Consider the following 20,698-nt stretch of genomic DNA (forward strand, 5'->3'; position numbering starts at 1 on the left):
CTCACTATTTGATGCATATGTCCTTTAGATAGTTTAAGCTACAAAGAGTTTAGATACACGTAATTTGTTGTCACACCTCTTCCCAGGCTGGAAGTGTGGCCATAAAAATGCTCCCCTTGACCTCAAGAAGATGGCTACTGGGGGGCGTCGTTACGTCTTACGTCATTACGCGTCGGGAAGGTGGGGCCCTCAAGGGAGCTGGTAAGGGCGGGGCAGAGTAGGCAGGGGCGGGGCTACAAGGGGCTGGGCGGGACCTGAGAGGGGTCGGGGGCGCTTCTGCAATTCAGCCGGTGCGCACGGCGGCGGGAGGGTCCACTTGACGCTCCGTCCCAAGAGCGTGCCCAGAATCACAGGCTCAGACCAGGGGTAGCTACGAAGCCGAGAGGAGGCTGGTGACACCGGAGTGGCGGCCGGAGCCCGAGCTCCACAGGCGGGAAGCACCCAGGATTGGGGAAGCCCCGGGAGCAGCACGGCGGCGCCTCCCTTACCCAAGGGGCCGCGGTGACGGTCACGGGGCGCGGCGCCACACAGCACGACCCAGGCCGAGATTCCAAACAGACGGCCCAGGCTCCTCCTCCACCCGGGCTGCCTCACCTGCGGGCAGCGCCGCACCGCCTCGGCGGGTATAGACGGCACCTGCCCTGCCTCGCACACGGGTCTCCGCCCGTCACCGCCCCCGGCGCCAGGCCGGGGCAGCGCACCTGGACGCGTGGGGCTGTGGGAGCCGAGGCTTGGAGGGCGCGGCGACTTCCCACCGCCTGGGGAGGACGCAGGTGAAGCGGGTGCGGCTTCGTGGAACCCGGCCCTGGCCGCTGCCGTCGTTCCAGCCGCAACCAGGTCCCTGAGACAGGCGCGGACGGCCCGGGGAGGAGCTGCCGGCAGCTGGGCACCATGAACGGCAGCGGTGCCAACATCACCTACGCCAGTCGCAAGCGGCGGAAGCCGGTGCAGAAAACGTGAGTGTCCGGAGCGCGTCCTCGGCGCTGGGGCTGGCGCTCAGGCTCGCGGGTGCGGGAGGCGGCCCCACCCCGCCCCCAAATCCCCGCGGTCTGGGGATTAGGTCCCATTCCCAACACAGTCAGTGGAATTGAGATTTGGGGGCGGGTCGAGAGACCCAGGCCTTGGATTTTTTTCATTTAAATTATTGCATTTTAAAAACTGCGCTCGCATATCCAGCGCACAAGCACCCGTTCACACTCCCACCCATTTGTAGCTGTTTTCTGTGGTCCTAATTTGTTGACAGCTCTGGGTTGCCCGGTGGGGCTGGTGAATTAGTTACCATAAACCCTTCTTGAAATCCCCTTCCACTTTTAATATCCTCTTCGGTTAGGTTAGAGGACGGTTGTAATTCTCATTCCTGGTAGGGCCAGGTGTTTAAAGCACGTGCCACTGCAAGTAAGGGGCTGAGTGCCTCTGAAGGTATTTTTTGGTCTAGTGCAACTGGCTTTCTGTTGCGCTCTTATTTACTTATTTGGCAATAATTTCGTAGTGCTCAACTTGACCGTATCCGTAAAGTGTAGAGAGATGGTAGCAGATATGAGTGAGTGTAGTAGGCAAGGTGCAGTGGGAGATTTGATTTTTCAGCTACTTTTTGGGGGGAGTTTATCACTTCTGCGGTGGTTTTAGCGTCTGTAAAGTAAGAGATTTGGAACTGGAATTAGTGACACAGACATTTTCATTCTTGGTATCTTTCTCTAATTCCCTTTTCCCCCTACTTCGGAGTTTGTCAATTCTAATTGAGCGATTACAAACAGATTTTTTTGTTTGTTTTGGTAGGATATTTGTGTGAGATTGCAAGTACTTCAAAATAATTTTTTTTTTTAAGAAAAACAAATCCGTGCTTGAGACAGATTTACTTTTGTGAGTTGGTTGTATTCATTTGTTTATTCCTTATTATAACTGAGTTAATTTACTTCGCATTTTTCAAATTTTCATAAACAATTTTAAGAACACATTAAAGATTTACTCAGAGCAAATCAGAACTGTGCATTTTGCTGAAAACTTAGGTCACTAACCCAAACCAGAAAAATAACAGTTTAAGATTTATTTAAAACCACTAACTCGTTTCAAAGTTTCATTATTCTGGAGTTTTAATTTCCTTTTAGAATTTTGATCTGAAGATAATAGTTCTTCAGATCTAGACTTGGCATTAACAGAGAACATTCATCTATAAATTGACTAATTAAAATTTGGAAGTCTTATTCTGCAGTGTGGCTGACATTAGGAATACACTGCCGAGTTAGCAATTTTCTGTTTTGGCAGTTCTGTGACATTGATTTACAAACTTGCAAAAGTAGAGTATTTTCTTATATAAAAATGTATTTATCTAATTTGACTTTGTCCTTGATGGTTAAAATCGAGAGGCATTCCAAATGGCTGTTCTGCATATTTATTAATTTAATAGTACACTTAGCATAATTTATAATAGAGGTATCATGGATTTTATGTGTATAGTCAGAAAACTTGAAGGTATCCCTAATGGATTTTTAAATTATCGAGTTTCTGTCAGTGTGTTACAAAAGGACCTAGATGACTTAAAAAAATAAATAAATAAATGCCTTATTTTTGCATTCATTATAAAGTTTAACATTTTGGGCTTCTAGATTACATTTTATTAAGATCTTTCCTCTTAAACACATTACATTTTTGTTTTATTAATGTAAGCTGTAACTTTTTTTATTTTATCTTAATATTTTAATATACTTTCTAACACTTTAATATGTTGTATTTAATAATTTCTTGTAATACAATGTTACTAAAGCATTTTCCACATTACCTTTAGTTAGTATAGATGTTTATCATATCTTTATTTAGCACCAGCATTGCCTTTAATCATGTAAATGCCTTAAAATGTAACTTTATTGCTCCAGAAGTAAAGCCTAGTGCTGGCATTTACAGAATCACATGAAATGTTTATAAATTACTTTTACCTGGATGAAAAATGGTTAGCTTTATAAGCAGTTAATCAAAGTTCATTTTAGGAATATGGCCATTAAATCTAATATTAAGGTTAATACAGATTTTTTTAAATTACTAGTTTGTAGCTAATGGGGTCTAAAATATGCCAACATTGTCAGAAAAATACATCTTGTGTATGTCGAAAATGCTATTGAAATTTGACTTCAACATCTTAAGTGAAAGCCATTTTATTTTACTTGAAGAGGAAATACGTTATAGCATAATTACAGAACTGTTGATAAAACAGCCATTGAAATACACAGTTCCATAAAATTTTGGAATCAATTAAGTAACATAATTTTAACCTGAAGCTCTTCCAGTCAATCCTCAATTGAATTAATTAAATAAGATAAACTCCCTCTAGTGGCAAATGTAACATTGAAAATTATCTTTTATTACATCTTAAATGTGGTACATTTAATCTTTCTAAAATGTGTTGTACAAAGTAAACGCTCAGTAAATGTATTCTTCCTCTTAGGAGTAATGAAAGAAAGTTAAAGGATCTGAAGCAACCTTACATCCGATTCATGTTCCTTGCTACCGTCAAGAAGACATTTTAAAAGATAACCTTAGGAATCAATTCTACTACAAGTTTTCTTAAAATGTAGTTCCATACTGAAGAACCTTGCTCAAAACAAAACAAAACAAAATGTATATATTTTCTACTTAAATCTTGTTCTTGTTTTAATTTCTTTGGAGATGATAGCATTTTTGTCCATTTGTTTAGTTGTCTCATGCAAATAGTTGAAAAGTGTACTATTAAGTAGAATCTTTTTCTCTAGTGATAACTTTGGATATATTTTTGTATTTTTGAAGTTGTATTAATATAGAAAAAGTTTTAGTGGTACTTCAGTTACCATATTTCTAGAAACTTAGTACTGAATGTTGGCAAATAATAGCTGTGAATAAATGACTTCTGCACTTAAAAATGATATCAGTAGTGGTGGTGGTGATCAGCCAGCCGTTATGAAACATCAGAACTGGAAATAACTTCTGAGACTTAGCTAATCCTTTTCATTTTGTTACATATTAATAATGTTAATATAATGTAAAAGCATTGTCTTCTTGTTATTTTTGCTAAGTTGCTATTTAAATCTCAGGAACCTCATTTATATAACACCTATTGAGTAGAATAAAATTATACAACGTTTTACTGAAAATGTTATATATAAACGTTGTATAATACAATTTCCCAAATATCTTCTAAAATAGAAGGATAGGTCTTTTCATTTACAAAACTATTACTCCACCATTTTTTTTTCAAATAGCTTTATTTGGATAGCTTATACATAGTGACTGTAGAAGCTCTTACATATTAAGATTATGTAAGTGAAAATGTGTAGTTATCAGTAACATTTATAAAAAATAAATGGCAAAAAAGAGGAAACAGTGAGCTATCAATTGAAAGAGCACTAGGTCTGAACTAAAAGACAAGGTCTAGTTTCCTTGCTTTTGTAGGTCTGGGCAGATTCTTGAACAATATAGGACAGTGAACACCTATGCTGACACTCTCACAACTGAATTTAGCAGAACAAAAGAATTTTTTAAATTGCAACTACTGCTAAAGATATAATGAAACAAAAACGTAAGTTCTTTTTAAAAAAAAAAAATCTTAGCTTACATTATCCCAGAACAATCAATTCTCCTGTGAAACAGTAAGAGGCAGTATATGATTACGTTCTCAATTACTTGTATGGCGGAAATATGCTGTTTCACTGGTGAATAAACTTACATAGTACATGCCTGTTGATGTGCATAGTTAAGACAATTACTTAGAAGTAAATACCATGCAGATCTTTAACAGCAGTACTTTTTACTTTCACACTTCTTCAAAATTGATTTCTTTCTGCATAGTGGTTTAACATAACAAAAAAGACTTTATTAGTATTATGGTACAATCATACACTGTGCTTTGCATACATCATTTATTTCATCTTTCTAATAGTACTATGAAAAGTTAATAGTATTTCAGTTTTATAGACAAGGACCTGAGGTTTAAATTCAGAATCATCAGATAGAAAATGAAAAAGCTGAGTTTGAATATCAGATCCCAGGCTTTCTTACCAACCTCACAATACTGTCCAGGTGAATATGTTCAGCAGTGCCTATGGTACATCCATATCCCAGGTATTTCCTTGCTGTCCACTGTTTGTTCTCAAATAGGCAATGTTCCAAGATAAATTATTTGCCGTTTTCCCATACATGATTTCCATGCTTAATCTCCATATTTGCATTCATGCCCTTTCCTCTAAGTCTGTTCCTGCTTTCTCATTGATTTGCTCTCTACCTTTCCTCCTTTGAAACATGAAATTTTAATGGCTGCATAGTACTCCATTCTGGTAGTCTTCCATAATTTATTTAACTTTTAGGGGCAAATTCTGTTATTTCCAACCTTTTAATATTTTAACTAGTTTTTTCAGAGAATACACTTAAGACGTGAATTTCTATGCAAATTTTTAGTTATTTCCTTAGGAAAAGTTCCTATACATGGAATTTTGGGGTACAAAGTTATGTATACTTTTAAGATTGAGCCAAATAGTATGCTCTGAGACATAGCATAGTGTCACATTGCTCTGCAGTAAGTTTACATTACTATTGGTAGCCTGTCTTTGCATTTTTTGCTTAAAAATATTAATTTGACAATTGCCTTTCATAGGCAAAAATGATGGAGTAGGTAACTGAACTTGTTGGAATTGTGGGTGTGAAGTAGTTGTGTGGTATTTGCAGATTTTTTACTTTATTTGCTTTATGTAATATTTTTTAGTCATTTTTACTTTGCCCCTTTAAAAAGTATTTCTATTAAATAATACATGCACATTAAAAAAGTCAATAAAATGTATATAATGCTGTCTTCAGTTTAGCATGTTAGGGATCTGTTGCTGTTTGATTGTGATAGTTAAGGTAATTAGTGCTATTTCATCTCTCCTATTCCTTTCTCCATCTTCTCAATATTATAATATCACAATTTTAAATTAAATTCACTTTGTGTTTCATCATTTTTTAACTATGAATACTGTTTTCTGCTGAGCTAATACACTATGATTATACTTTCCTGTTCTTATTGATTTCTCTTTTCCATCTTCATATTTGTTTGCATCTGGATTTAGCTGTCTCTTACGTTTTATTGAAGACAGACTTTGTGTTTCTATCTCTTGTTTCCCTTGTTTGGCATGATTTTCTGGAACAGAATGGTATGGTACTTGAAAGAAAAGCTGTGTACTCTGACATTATGAAATCGGAAGTGACTTACCTGTCTTTAAGACCCGATTTAGACGCCACATCTCCATGAGACCTTCCCTCATTACCTGTACATGAGCTTCTACTTTCCTGAACTCTTGGCATCACTTTATAGCACTTGTGTTATTGAGCAATACATTATGTTTGATTTTGTCTTGTTATAGAATGTATCTCCTCCTAGTAGGAAATAGAAGTTTTTTAAAGATAGGACTATATTTTATTTGTCTTTAAATCTATCAGAGCTTCCTCGTACCGTGCACATGGTATATATTTGACCACTACTTAAGACTTTTCTGCTAATGTTTCAGTGATTTTTGATATAGAAGATACATTTTATGTGGGTTTAAAGAGAAATACTAAGAAAAAGTGTATATTCATACAAGAGTAAAAAGGGAATGTTATTAATGATTTTTTTTCAGAGTTATGGAAGTAACTGTGATTTCTAGGATATATTTCATGTTCCAAGTTTTCACTATTAGAGTCTCATGCGAGAGACTATGTGCCATTTGTGCCTCATCACCACTCCTTAGGTAAAAAGGAGGGAAAGGGAATGACCCAACGCTACTGTAGAGGAGCAGCAGGAGAGTGGCCATTGGATGGATGACTCATTAAAAGTGACATCCAGCCAGAATTCTTAGAAGTTATTGTAAATGTTTTTTGCCTCATATGGGGAAGTAAAATATCTAGCTATATTCAGCCTAACAATGAAATTTAATGTTATTTGTGCCACAGATCACCTTTTCAATATTATATTATGTACTTATGACTAAACATTCAACATTTATATTTAGAGATAAGTACATACTAAAGCTGTGGGGAGGAAATAAGGAATGGGTGGGTTTAAAGTAGGGCTTAATTGGTATGGTAGAGAGATTTATTAAGGAATACTTCAATTTTGAAGCTACTGGATGGAGAATAGTATCATAATAGATGCAGAGAAGTGGGTGCCTAAGTTCTGGGAAATATGAATGAGAGGAGATCCAGGGCTGGGAATAAAGATAAACAAATTATTGGCTTGTAGACAGAAGCAGTGGGAGTGGATTAAATCATCCAGAGGAAAAAGCTAATAGAGCATATTTGGGACTGTCACAGGTAATCTATTGTTCGACAGTGTCGCTTTAATCCCATAGGATGACTAAAGCTGTATCTTTGCATGTTGTTTGAGGTTTTAGGATAAATGTCATGTCAAACACTGGGCACAAGCGATGAGCCTAACAGACATTTTAGACTGGGATATTAAAAATTAAGGCTTTACAGATCACATTCAGACCGGCATTGGACGTGCCGCTGGGCCTGTCGCCACCAGAACTCCCAGCGCGCAGGGCTCCAAACACTCAGGCAGGGCATGCAATGCAGCTGGAGTCGTGATTTCACAACGGTCTTGATTACAGGTTGGGACAAGATTTTCGAGGTTAAGGTTTAAAAAATAATAAGTTTTTCCTTTACCTGATCAACATCTTCCAGTTTCTCTATTTTAGGAGATGTCTGAACTCAGATCTCCCCAATCCAATCTTACTGGGACATTTATTTATATTTCAGATGTAGCTTTTTATTTAAATAGTTGCTTGGCAGTATCGTTTTGGCATAGATTTAAAGACAAAAAAGCACTGGCGTAACCCAAGTCAAGTGTAATTGACATAAATTGATGTAAATTGATATAAACTGATCTATTTTTAATTATTTTGTGTATCTTCAGTATGTTTGAATAAGTATGAAATATTGTCACAAAAAATGTCTGATGGTTTCTCACAAAATCAGTGAAAAAGTATAGTAGTGTTGAATTTATTACTGCAGCTTTAACAACATTGGGTTTGAAATGTCAAATCCGGTGAGTGCTTCTCAGTCCTGACTTTAATTCCTCTGTGCATTTGACTTTGTTTTGTAAACTCCAAAATGATCCACCCTGATTCTTTTTCTGTCTGTCCAACCATTCCTCCTCTGACATCTTTCCCAGTGCCTCTTCCTTAACCTTGCACTTAAATGTTGATGTCAGTGAGGTGTGTCCTCAAGTCTCTTTTCTCTTTAGTTTACCTTTTACTAGGAATTATAGTTGTGACTCTAAGCTGCAAACCGCAGTCATTCTCAACCTCTTCTCACTCAACGTTTTCTTCTCCCTTACTTACTAAACCTCTTTGGTCAGCAAGTCAGTTTAATTCAGTGGACATTTGAGTCCAGCTATGTTCTCAGTTTTGTAATAGGCACAAAATGCTCTATTTAAATAGCTCAAGCTAGTCCTTACTCTATTATTACTGCCTTTGGTCAGGCTTCTATCATATCTTTTCTGGACATTTCTGATCAGCAGACATTAATCGAAAGTTCACTCTGTATCAAGTACTATGCTGAGCAGTGGGGATATAAAAGTGATTAACTTTTCATAGTAATAAGAGCAACAAACAAGTATATGCAATATACGTTACATAACACTTGACTTAGGAAATTTGATCTCATGCTCAATATTCCATAATGTGCATAATAATATGTTAGAGCTATGAACAATTTTGCATTGTATAAAAGAAGCAGTCTCATCTAGTGTAGGGTCAAACACTGCAATGAGCCAGCACAAAATAGGCAGCAATACTACATGGAAGAATACCCTTAAGACTTTTTCTCATACTGTAGTTATTTCTCCCTGTGTCGTATCAGCTTGTCTTGTTTCTGTTAGTGTTACTTTCCTCTCTCCAGTGTTTTATAATCATTATTGGAAAGCTACCAGGAGTGCAGGACTGGATTTCATTTTTAATTTATGGGAAATGTTATCTGCACAGAATATTCCTTAATGGAATGGTTGTGTAGGACATTTGCATAAGATGCATTAGGTACAGAAGTAGTGCTGGAGAAATCCATTCATTGTGAGTAGGTCAGAGAAGGCTTTACAAAAGTGATCTGATTGAGCAGGGCTTTACAGCCAGTGAGGTGGAACAGGGGAGAGGAATATGAGAAGGCACCAAAGTACACATTGGTGACTGGAAGTAATTTCTTAGCTCTGGAGTATAATGGACGACAAGGAAGGCTCTGGCTGTGGAGGCAGTAAGGCCAGAGAAATAAATAGATAGGAGCCATAGAAAGATCAAGAAGCGTTTTGTTTGCTGGGCTAAGGAACATGGACTATGTGGAGCTGCTGAAAGGTTTGAATCAAGGAGTGACTTAGATTTACATTTTGCATTCAAGAAGTGCTTTTCAGTGAGATCTACTCTGTATTTTGTCCTTGCCATCACCAGAGTCAGCTACAGTAAAACACAAGACTTGTCATGTAAACTCCAGTAAAAAGCTTAGGATGACTTCAAAGTCCAATTTGATACTGTTTTTATGGGGAAACTTGCTATGTCCTCTGCCTTGAATATATATATATGTTTTTTTCATCAGACACCCACATGGCTTACTCCTTTGTTGTATTCATGTCTGCTGAAACATCCCATTAGAGAGACCTTCCCTGGCCATCAAACCCAGCATCCCTGTCACTCCTTAGTTTCTTTTCTTGCTTTATTTTTCTTCTTAACACTTACCAGCCTAAAAAGCTATATATTTATGTATGTATGTATCCTCCCACTTTAATGTAAGATTCATGAGATCAGGAGCTTTAGTGCGTTTTGTTCACTGCTCAGTGTTGCGTGCTCGGCACATGGTGGGTGGTCAGTATTTGTTGAGAGAACATAGCCCCAACCAGCCTCCCCCTTCTTTCTCTCGTACCCTTTGCTTCACACTTCAGACAGAGGACTTCTCTCAAATCACCATTTCTCAGTCACGTCTCCTGAAATCCCATTCCTCTTTCAAGATCCATCTCAGACATCACCTTTTCTGTAAAAAATCTTTTTCAAGCAATTGGTTGCTCCCTGTATTTAGCTCCCACAGCACTTTCAGATATGTACAAGAGAGTTTTCCTGGACTGCACAGGACATAATAGGTGCAAATATTTGTGTTAGCAAGTGATTAGTCAGAGAATTATTCACTTAAGTAGACATGTATTGTAGGTAAAAGTTGAAGTACAGTTGATTAATTGGTGAAATGCAGTAATTGGGTGTGACTTGAATTTGATTATAAAGGGAATACGATTCGGGGAATAGCTAGAGAAACAGTTAACAATTTTTATTAAGTAATTAATTATGTAAATAGTCTGGAGATAGTGTTTACTGACTTATTTTGTATGTATGCCATTTTACCAGTTCATTATGTTTTGTAGAAATAACATGGACTGTAATAGAAAAAATAGAATAGGCAAGTTGTGAAGAAATTGCTTGTTAGAGAGAGTTTGAAAACATGTTAAAATTTCATATTTACTTTATCATTTTTTTGCAGGAAGTACTGCGCCACATATAACATTGAAAACAAATTACCTAGAAATTCTTTGATGGAATCCAATTAATTGCTATATACTCAAGCCAATTTCTTCTACTTTTTAAAGATACTGTAATTTGAACTGTCAAAAATATTTTTGTCTTCTCAATAAAACTGGAAAAAAGTGTTCATTATAAGAATACCCTGGATAATTATTTTTCTGGCTAATGGAAAGATACAGAGGCATGATCTAAAAATTACTTTGGTTTTTGAATATCTTCTCTATATTTCAGCATGGGTGTCTGATCTGTAAATTCACTTTAAACAATGAGTCTCTGCTGTGAAGTCCTACTATGTGAAGTAGTACAATTTCTCATTTCTGAACTCAAGTTCTGCTCCTAACCATAACTGTCTTTTCTCTCAGAAGGAAATCATACTAAATGTTGGCATTTCATTGAGTTATCTAATTGAGGCACAAACTATGAATGCTAATGACTAGAACTACTGACCAGTCATAAAAGCAAAATTTGCCAGTAATCATGGATAACATATAATATTTGTCACTTAACAAATACAAATAACTAATGTCAAAATTCTTCTTGTTTTAACGTTGGAGGACCCCATTAGATGGCACTAGGCCTGTCTGGAGGTGACAGAGGGCTTTGAGAAGTTGTCACTGACAGGACAAAAGTGTTAAATACAGGAAGCTGGGAATGACGATGATAAGCTTTTTTTTAGGGTCACTCTCATTTATCTACTATATAAATGATGCCAAAATGCTTCTTGTTGAAGATAGCAAAGGAAGCATAATTTTCACACAATACATCACAGATTTTGTTTCCCTTTTCCTTAACAGTGGCAGCGTTGGGGGCTGGGGGATCCAACCTAGTAGATTTGTCAATTGGGAATCACTATACCACAGATGTGAAGTATGCCATATATAAGCTGTACTCAAGTATTTTCCTCTCATGGGTTCATAAGCTTTTAATAAAACATTGTGAAGAATATTCTTCATTCCCTTGTTTTGCTTGATTAAGACATGAAAGGAGCATTTCGAATGGACTTATATAAACTTAAAGTAGATTTTAGATGTTTTATTAGTGAAATATTTGAGGAGATGCTATAATGCAGTAGACATTTTTGCTTTATATATTCTAAGGTATTTTATGGCATTTTGTTTGCTTTTCAGCATCAAGCCAATCCCGGCTGAAGGAGTCAAGTCTAATCCTTCTAAGCGACATAGAGACCGACTTAATACAGAGCTGGACCGTTTGGCCAGCCTGCTGCCTTTTCCACAAGATATCATTAATAAGCTGGACAAACTTTCTGTTCTTAGGCTGAGTGTCAGTTACCTAAGAGCCAAGAGCTTCTTTGATGGTAAGACAGAAGGGTTTAATTTTTCTATAATCACTTATGAAATACGTTGAATATGGCTGTTTCTCCTTCTGTGTAAAACTGCAAAAATTAGCTGTACGTGAAAAAGTTTTGTTTATTGCTGTATAGTAAAACTTAAAAATTTATAGTAAAACTTAAGTTTTAAAATATTAAAACTTAATATTTCCAGAAATCAGTTTTCCAGATTCATTCATCAAACAGATGCTGCCACTAAGTGATATGTGGTGTCATTCTTTAAAAATCATTTGGAAGTTATGCTCATATTTATGTCATTTTTTAGTTCTTCCAGTTCAGCTTTTTAAAGTATCTCTTTTTTTTTATGGAAAGAATAAAATACATGGTAACTGCTATGATATATTTTTGCCAGATTTCTTTCAATATATTTTGTAGATATGCCATTTTATTTATCCTTTCATAATTATGTATACTTCTGCTTTATATTAACTGTATGTTTACTCCATGAAATTGTAATTTAAAGTTTTCTTTACCACCAGAAAGAGCATTTTGTTACAGGAGTCAGAAGAATTGGATTTCAGTCTCCATTGTGCCACTGACAGACTATTTAACATTAACCAAACCAGTTAGCATCCCCTTCAGTCAGCTATAAAGTTTGGGATTTGAGCTAGATATTTGTTAACTTTTAATCGTACAGTATTTTCCTAGCAGAAAGCATTTTAAATGGAAGCTTTTATTTGAGGATGTCTCTCATGTAAAATAATTTCTTGATTTCTCTTTTTATCTGTTTATATGTCAAAAAATAGATTTTTTTTAAGGTAATGTTCAGTGTTAAGTATGTTGTGTTATTTTACAAACAGTAGTAAGGAATAAAATCCCAATGGCCTATGTCAGTGCTTACAGATCACGTAGGGATCTTGTTAAGATGAAGCTTTTTATGCAGTAGGGTAGGTGTGGCCAGAGAGTCTGTATTTTTAACAAGCTCTCAGATGATGCTGTTACTGCTGCCCTAGACACATTTACAGAAACTTGAATTTGCAACTTGTGTTTAGAATGTTGCAAAACAGTTACTTCCCTTTAGGATTACATTTGGATGGTTTGATGTGTTTATTCTGAGCATCTTTTTGTTGTTGTTGTTTGCTGTATATTCTTTATTTTGGATAAAAGCTACATATGTTAATAGTTGTTACCTGGGTAATAATCACTGAGTTGAAGATAATAATTTCAGAGTTCATAGAAGACACTTAAATTTTCTCTGATCTGTGTTAAAAAAGTCTTTGAATTTTCAGTTTACATCTATGCCAGACCCTTCATCTTCTAGGTGAGTTATGTGATCATCATTGGTGTATGTGTATTTTATCAGCTGTATAGTCATTTTACGATAAACCTGGGACTAGAACCCAGTTTTCCAGATTTCCTATGTTGTTTTTCCTCACCATGTCTTAGTTACTTCTCTTTTCTGGAAACCGTTTATATAGCAAAATCCTGTGGACTTTACCTAGATCCATGGTTCTTCAAGTATAGTTCCCAAACAACATTAGCATCACCTAGGAGCTGTGAAACATGCCAGATCTTGGGCCCCATTCTGCACCTATGGAATCATAAATTCTGCTGGTGGGGCTCGATTCACATTGAAGCATAGGATCCTCTGTGGTCGATTGTAACCTCAAGGCCACAATTCCCACTTCGTGGAGTGCCGTCCTAACCCTCGACATTCACCAGCTGTGCTTACTGCTTGATTTTGCGGGCAGGGGGGCGGGAGGGATGGCTCCATGACATGTAAGATGTGGTCTCCCTGCTTAGAGAGCTAACAGTCTGGGAACCAAGGAGGCATTACCCCTTCACTCTGGTAAAGATGTATTGATGTGAGTCATTTTGCCTTTTCGTTTCTTGCTGCTCTATAATATGAAGTCAAACTATATATCTTAAAAAGAGGGGAAAATGTATGGGCTGTTCTCTGTTTAGAAGCAGTAGAGCAGAACTGAAGCTGCTTAGAGAGCGAGTAGCCAGTGTACCATTTAATACTGCTTTCTAGCTTCTGTGTGTGTGTGCGTGCATGTGTACATAAAAACATACACATACATTAATATGTGCATGTTTAGTGTATAAATTTATATACATATATATTTTTTCATGATTAGACATGTGTGTCTTGTTCAATATTTTAAGTAAAGGAGATCCCAAAGTCTACCCTATAAAGAATGTCATAGTTTAGCTGTGCTCATTATGGAGCTCTCATTAAAAGGTATTTTCTTAGCTTTTCATTGATGAGTTTATTTTTTATTACGGCTTGGTGTATTTGACAGTAGGATTTTATTATGCTATTTGCATCACTCCTTTATCAATTATATTATCTTGAATTTTAGTCTCCTTGCATTACCGGGTTTTAGGCTTCAGCGTGCATCAGAATTACCTGAAAAGCTTGTTAAAACACACATTCTAGGGCATGCCCCTTTTATGCCGATTCTACATAGATTCTATGTAGAACCCAGGAATCTGAAGTTTTATAAGCATCCTAGGTGAGTCTGAGGCAGTGATTTAACCTGGCCTTGATTATGCCCTAAATTACTTTTTTAAATAATTGTTTTCTTCAGAAAGACAAATTTAAATGTATAAAACTTTAAAAAGACTATAAACATGTTTGCTTGGGTTTCAGTGTAGTACATACCCTAAGCAGGTTCTTAGATTGTTCAATATAAGAACAGAGTGAGGTGGAAGGCAAAGGATATAAAAAAAAAAAAAAAAAAGGTCCTGAAGTCTTGTCCAGACCACTAGTGTGTCTAGAGAGACAGTTCAGTCTTTTGAGAGAATAGAGACTAAAATTTTTAAAGTAATCCTTATCACCAGAAAGAAATACTAAATGCAAACAGGGAGACTTGGAGCGTGCTGACAGTGATTAGGACTCCTGTGTGCAGTTAAAACTACCACTAGGGAAACAGTCTAGCGAAGTCAGGGGAAGCTCTAAGTGAATAACAGGATGCAAACAGGGGGTGTGTGAATTCCTGCGGAAAGAACAATATAAACGAGTAATCATAAAATCTTGTTAGAAAGGAAACTCAAGTTTAACTGTAACAATAGATATTTTTCCAAGAAAATACATCTATTTATTGCAAGTTTAAATAATCCAACTTGGATGGATGGATCTTCTTAAAACTTTAGAGCCATGTATCTACTGCTTAAGCAATACTTAAGATTTTAAGTGCAACATCAATATTTATACATTTCTAATTAATTGAAACATTCTGAAATATAATTTGGAAGTGCTTGAACAAGACAGCCATTTTTCAGTTATGGTAAAGTTAGAAGCAGTTTCTTTGACACAAATTGAAATTATTTTATAGTTTTGTAATTCAGGATTGTGCTTTATTCTAAACACTGCAGGTGCTGAATTCAGAAAGAAGAAATGAGAAAAAACATTTCTGTCCTCTAATAGCTTAAGGTTTGGTGTCTCAGAAACTGGCAAAAATAGTATGTGAAATCCTTTAAAAATGTACATATTAAATATTTATAATGCAGTATTTGGGGAGCATTTTCAAGAGAAGTAAAAAGATTAGAAGTTTTGTTATTTTGGTTTCAACTGAACAAATTGAGGAAATCTTTGTTTAATCCTTGAAAACTCCTGAACTACATATATTCTAGACAGTAAAGCTCAGAGAATTGTTTTTCAGTTTGTACCCTGTTTATGCTACAGACGAAGTAATCATTATAAAAATTAGTGCTTTGTTTTTGAGGAAGCATTTAAACATGCCATACATTGCCGATTTCTCTCTCTAGAATGGGAGTTCCTTGAGAATATTGTCTTTACTGATATATCTTAAACACTTAAAACAATGCCCCATGGTAGACATTCAATAAATATTTGTTAATTTCATTAACTTATGTCTGAAAAAATGTAAAATTCATGTTGAATATTTTAGATGATGTGTTTAGAAATATATAATGGCTTGGTTTTAACATTAATTTTTTAGTATTTCCAGATAATCTTCCTGTTAATAGCCAGTTTGCAATGATCAGTTATATCAATTATTTTATTCTCTATAAATATCCAGATAATAGAAATAATTTGTTGAATGGTGGCAGTAAGAAATTTTTTTACATGATCTCTGATTGGCTGGATCATACAGGGAAACACGTAGAAGTATTTAAGCACTCAAACGTCAAAGCTATGCACATGGTTTTCGGACTGACGAGTGTCAGCGTGCCCTTTCTCAGTGCTTTAATGCTGCCCTATGCGTTCTTCGGCCATACTCTTTGCTCCTTTGCCATCGCTTTGCATTTATCATCTCGTTCCTGGGCCACTGCCCCTTTTCTTCTTTGCTGGATGTTCCTTTTGTACTTCCCAGCAGTCTGGCAGTCTTGTTACATTTTTATTTTTGTCAATGTCGATGGGATGTACAAATAGGACTCTGGCTTTAAAAAAAATCACTCCCTTTGTAAATTTGATAGATGAAAAATTCCAGAATAAGGTGATACTTTATTTTTTATTTCTGCATAAGAGACACATTAAGACATGTTTTAGAATTAGTCATATATTAATAACAGAAATAATAGATTAATTAAAATAGTAGAAACTGTTTAAGTTCTATTCAGTTTCTTCAGTAGCACTGCTCTTCTGTGTTAGCCTCTATTCTTCCTGCTTATTTTTATTTTTTAAAGACTTCTCTAAATTAGGTGTCTTTGAAATACTTCTGGAGAGCCTTTTCTGTTTTTAGCAAAGAGCAAAAATTCAAAATTGCTGTTTTCTGACATTGGCAATTAAACATGGTCAAGTGCAATTTTTACCTCTCAAGATAGATTAAATCAAACTAGCGGGGAGCCTGAGGACAGCTAAGTGATCAAGTGGAGCTATGACCTGACAAGTCATTGTGCGCTTACGTTCTGGAAATACAGATCAAAAGGGTCCCTAAAATCTAAAATTATGTTCACATTTTCCACCAAATTTCAGATTGTTAAGATGAAACTATTCTTTTTTAATTTAAAAAAAAAAAAGTGGAACATAAAAGGAAGAAACAGATCACAAAGTTAGTATTAAACTCAAATATCACGTTATCTCATGAGTATTAAACTCAGATATCAAATACGAGATGGAAAACATTTAATAAGTTTAACTTAATTACTGATCAATAATAGCTTCTTAAGGGAGACTAGGATTTGGGTGGTTTCAACCAAGTGTTTGAAATTGGTGGATGTGAAATTGCTTAATGTTTCCTCCTGTATTGTCTCAGTGCCAGAATCAAACAGTGGACACTGGGCTTGTGACCAGTCTGAATCTCAGTATAGTAATGTTTAATTCTTAGTAAGAGTAATGTCAGCATAGAAAAAAAATTGAATTAGATTTCATTATCACCTCTTAAAGTACTCATCATGTAAGTATCATGTTCAAATTCTTCTTTTTCACAGCAACCCTGAAAATTAAAAATTTGGGAATGACTAATCCATATTCTCTATTGAGATATGGATATCTAATGAGGTAAAAAGGCAGAAAGTTTTTTTTTTTCTATTAGACAATAGTAGAGGTTAATTCATGTAGTATTTGATAATTCAAAAAATATTCATAGTAAATCTTGCATATAATTTTTTTTTTTATAACCAAGATATTTAATTTGTGGAAAGAAAAACTTAGAAGGAAAAGATGATTTTTGTCCAGGTTACAATTAAGCCCAACAGAAATGAGTTTGGGTATCTGAATTTCTAATTCCAAAGCCCTGCATTTGCAGTTGTAGGGAATAGTGTTCTGGTTATTTTAAAAACTAGGTAATGGAGATGAAAATCTGACTTGAATCATTATACATGCTTAAAGTAATTACCATTTTATAAAGTGTGAGTATATACTGGAATACTAAATCTCATGAAGTCTATAAATGCTCTGGGGGGAGAGGATGACAACTGTTAACTTACATTATGTGACGATCTAACATTTATTCAACCTCATTGTTCACCATGGATCTTTGTTGATTTTATTTTAAATTAAAAATTATATGTGCTGTCTTCTTAGTCTTCCCTTGGTAAATGCTTTAACAGTTCATTTCCAGTTCATTAGTTTTTTTTAAAGAGAGCTATTGTGTTTATTCATCTTTAGCTTGCATGTTTCTCTGGATTTCAGTCCCGTTCTGGTATCTGTGTAACGAGAACATTATCTTGAAAAACAAATACATGAGCATGTATAGATGCCAAGAATGAGCTTGAACAGCAAGCAGTAAAAATGAATTAAATAAAAAGCCTCTTTAAGGGTTGATGTTTTATAAAGTTTAACAGGTTTGTATCAGTTATTGTACAAAGTTCTTATAGACTATATTCCCTGTGCTGTACATTATATCCCTATGATTTTTTTTTATTTTATAATTGGAGTTTGTATCTCTTATTCTCCTCATTCTAGAAATGTTCAAAGTAGGCTTGTTTGCCTAAAAGATTAGGTAAATAAATCATCAAATAGTGTTCGGTTTCATTTACCCGTGGTATTATCTATCTTAGATAGAATGTAATTCAGCTGTGTATTTTTTCCCAGAATTCACATTCTAAAACATAAAACTGATTATAACATTCATAACATTTTCCATAACTAAAATCATAAAATGTAAAGATTCTTTTAAGTTTAATTTGTGAACTTTATTTAATCAAATCCATGCAAATTGAAACATGAATGAATAAAAAGAATAGTAGAATATTCTGATTGAGTCAGATGGAAGTGGCATTAAAATCTTGGCTCTTACATTTAATAATATGACCTCTTTAGATCAAGAATTTAATCTCTCTTCCTCACGTATTTTAATTCACAATATGAAATTCATTCAATTCTGAGTGTTTTTGTTTACTTTGACAAGTATTTTTTAAAAACCCAGTGACAAATACAGATCAAAAATTCAAACTGTAATTCAAACTGATTACATCCTTTATTATATGTTTTGCTTCTTTCCTGTCTCTTAAATTTAGTGCTCTAATGGGTATTTTCTTTGATTACTACCTAGTATTATATGACTCTAGGATCCTTAATTACTTGGCCATGAACAGGTCCAGTTGGTCATAAATTTATGCTTTCAGCTTTCTTTTTTAAGGATTCCTATTGGGGTAATATTAAAGCCAGCCAAATTTCAGCACTTTCCCCTTTTTTGTTTTTCCAAATATAGGTTTTAAATGTCTATAATGATGGGAGGGGGTTTGGGCGTGGGTAAAAGGGGGAAGGGATTAAGAAGTACAAATTAATAGTTGCAGAAGTCATGAGGATATAAAGTATAGCATAGGGAATATAGTCAATAATATTGTAATAACTGTGTATGGTGTCAGATGAGTACTAGATTTATCAGGGTGATCATAAGTTATAGAAATGTCTAATCACTATGCTGTACAGCAGAAACTAATATAATGTATGCCAATTGTAATTGAAAAAAAAACTATAAAAAATGTCTATAATCATTTGATTTGTTTTCCTAAGGCTTTGTGACCTGGTTAATGGAAATCAACATATTCATATTTCAGTTTTTCAGAGACTATATTCACATGTCATATAAAATTCCTATAAAGTCTATAAAAACATTACGATTAACTACTTTTATTTAATATAACATTTTATGTGTTTTCTTAAATCCTGCTTACAACCTTTTGACTTTATGATCAGCCAGTTTTAGTCAGTAGCTTAAATTCATTTGTTCATAGCTGAGAATTGGATTTTGGAGTCATTGTAATATAGTTGGAATAATATTTTAAACTATTAAAATGAATAAAATATTCCAGGGGAGAGCATATAGAATAAGAGGAAATATACCAAAGATGAGGTATTTTTTACAGATGGATAGAAGTTGGAAGAAGGCAAATCTGTGTGTGGAATAAATATGAAACTATGCTGAGGTGATAATGAATTCACTTAAAGATACCTTTATTTGATGTTTCAAGTTCTTAAATTAGAGGGGCAAAGAGAAAATTACACCTGAAAGTATAAACAAAAATGAAATTAAAGTCCATATAGAAAAATAATATTAGAGGAGGTAATTTCTGGTTCTTGGTTTTCCAAAAAAGCTATAAAGCCATTCAGGTGTCAGCGGTGTGTGGATGAGAGGGAGATAAGCAGTCAAATTGGATTGACTTAATGAACCTAACATTGTGTATATTGAATTCTTTCAATTCCTTCTAGCTTTAGATCTGCCCACATGAAGTGGGAGTACCTTTTATGGTCTGTTTTACAGAATATTCCAGTGTCAGCTGGGTTCTCGATAGTGTCTAGTTTCAAGTATCCAGCATCTGCGTTACGGAGTCAGCGTTCCTCTCTTTGTCTCAGCGTGGTAGAGGGAGACTGTGCTCTGCAACCAGAGCACCAGCAGCCAGGACATTGGAGAGTTCAGTTAGCTCATCTCCTAGCCTTACATGAGACTCTAACCTCACCGTTCCTTGTAGTCTTCATCTTAGCATGGACAGTAAGAACGCTTGCCTGACTGATGTTTTCAGTTTGTAGTGGATTTACCCTAAAAATAAGAGATTTATTAAGGAAATTTTATAATTAAAATTGTTATATAAATAATAATTATTCTTTGCAGCATACTGATAATTTTATCTTTTCCTAATAGAGAACTTTGTTATTGATTAGGCATAGAGGCCTTTAGGGACCTGGTATTAAGGTCATCTGAGAATCCCTTTGTTGAATTAATTTTGTATTTTGATTTAGAGATAGAAATTTGCTAATAAACTCTTTAGCCTTTTGATACAATATGTAATCATTTATTTCCCCATATCATTTTCTTTTTCAGAAGTGGCACACACTCAAATCTAGACACTTTGTTCATGAAAAAGTGACATAGCTTGCTTTGGGAAGGACATAAAGTAGGGACACAGTGTGCTTGCTACTGGCTTTATTTGTATACATATAACATTTTTTATTATTACCTCGTTTCAG

The 20,698-nt window shown here is 35.3% G+C and overlaps 1 protein-coding gene across 1 annotated transcript in view; it reads left to right on the forward strand.

The window, feature by feature from the left end:
• Positions 1–271: 271 nt before the first annotated feature.
• Positions 272–20,698, forward strand: part of AHR (aryl hydrocarbon receptor) — a 39,715-nt gene continuing 19,288 nt past the window's right edge. The window contains exons 1-2 of the mRNA XM_039862454.1: positions 272–956; positions 11,657–11,844. Coding sequence (XP_039718388.1) covers positions 892–956; positions 11,657–11,844 — 253 coding nt within the window. The 5' untranslated portion in view covers positions 272–891. The remainder of the gene's footprint in view (positions 957–11,656; positions 11,845–20,698) is intronic.

This window comes from Pteropus medius, unplaced genomic scaffold (genome assembly GCF_902729225.1).
Source record: "Pteropus medius unplaced genomic scaffold, Ma_sr-lr_union100, whole genome shotgun sequence".
In the NCBI taxonomy this organism is placed as follows: Eukaryota; Metazoa; Chordata; class Mammalia; order Chiroptera; family Pteropodidae; genus Pteropus; species Pteropus medius.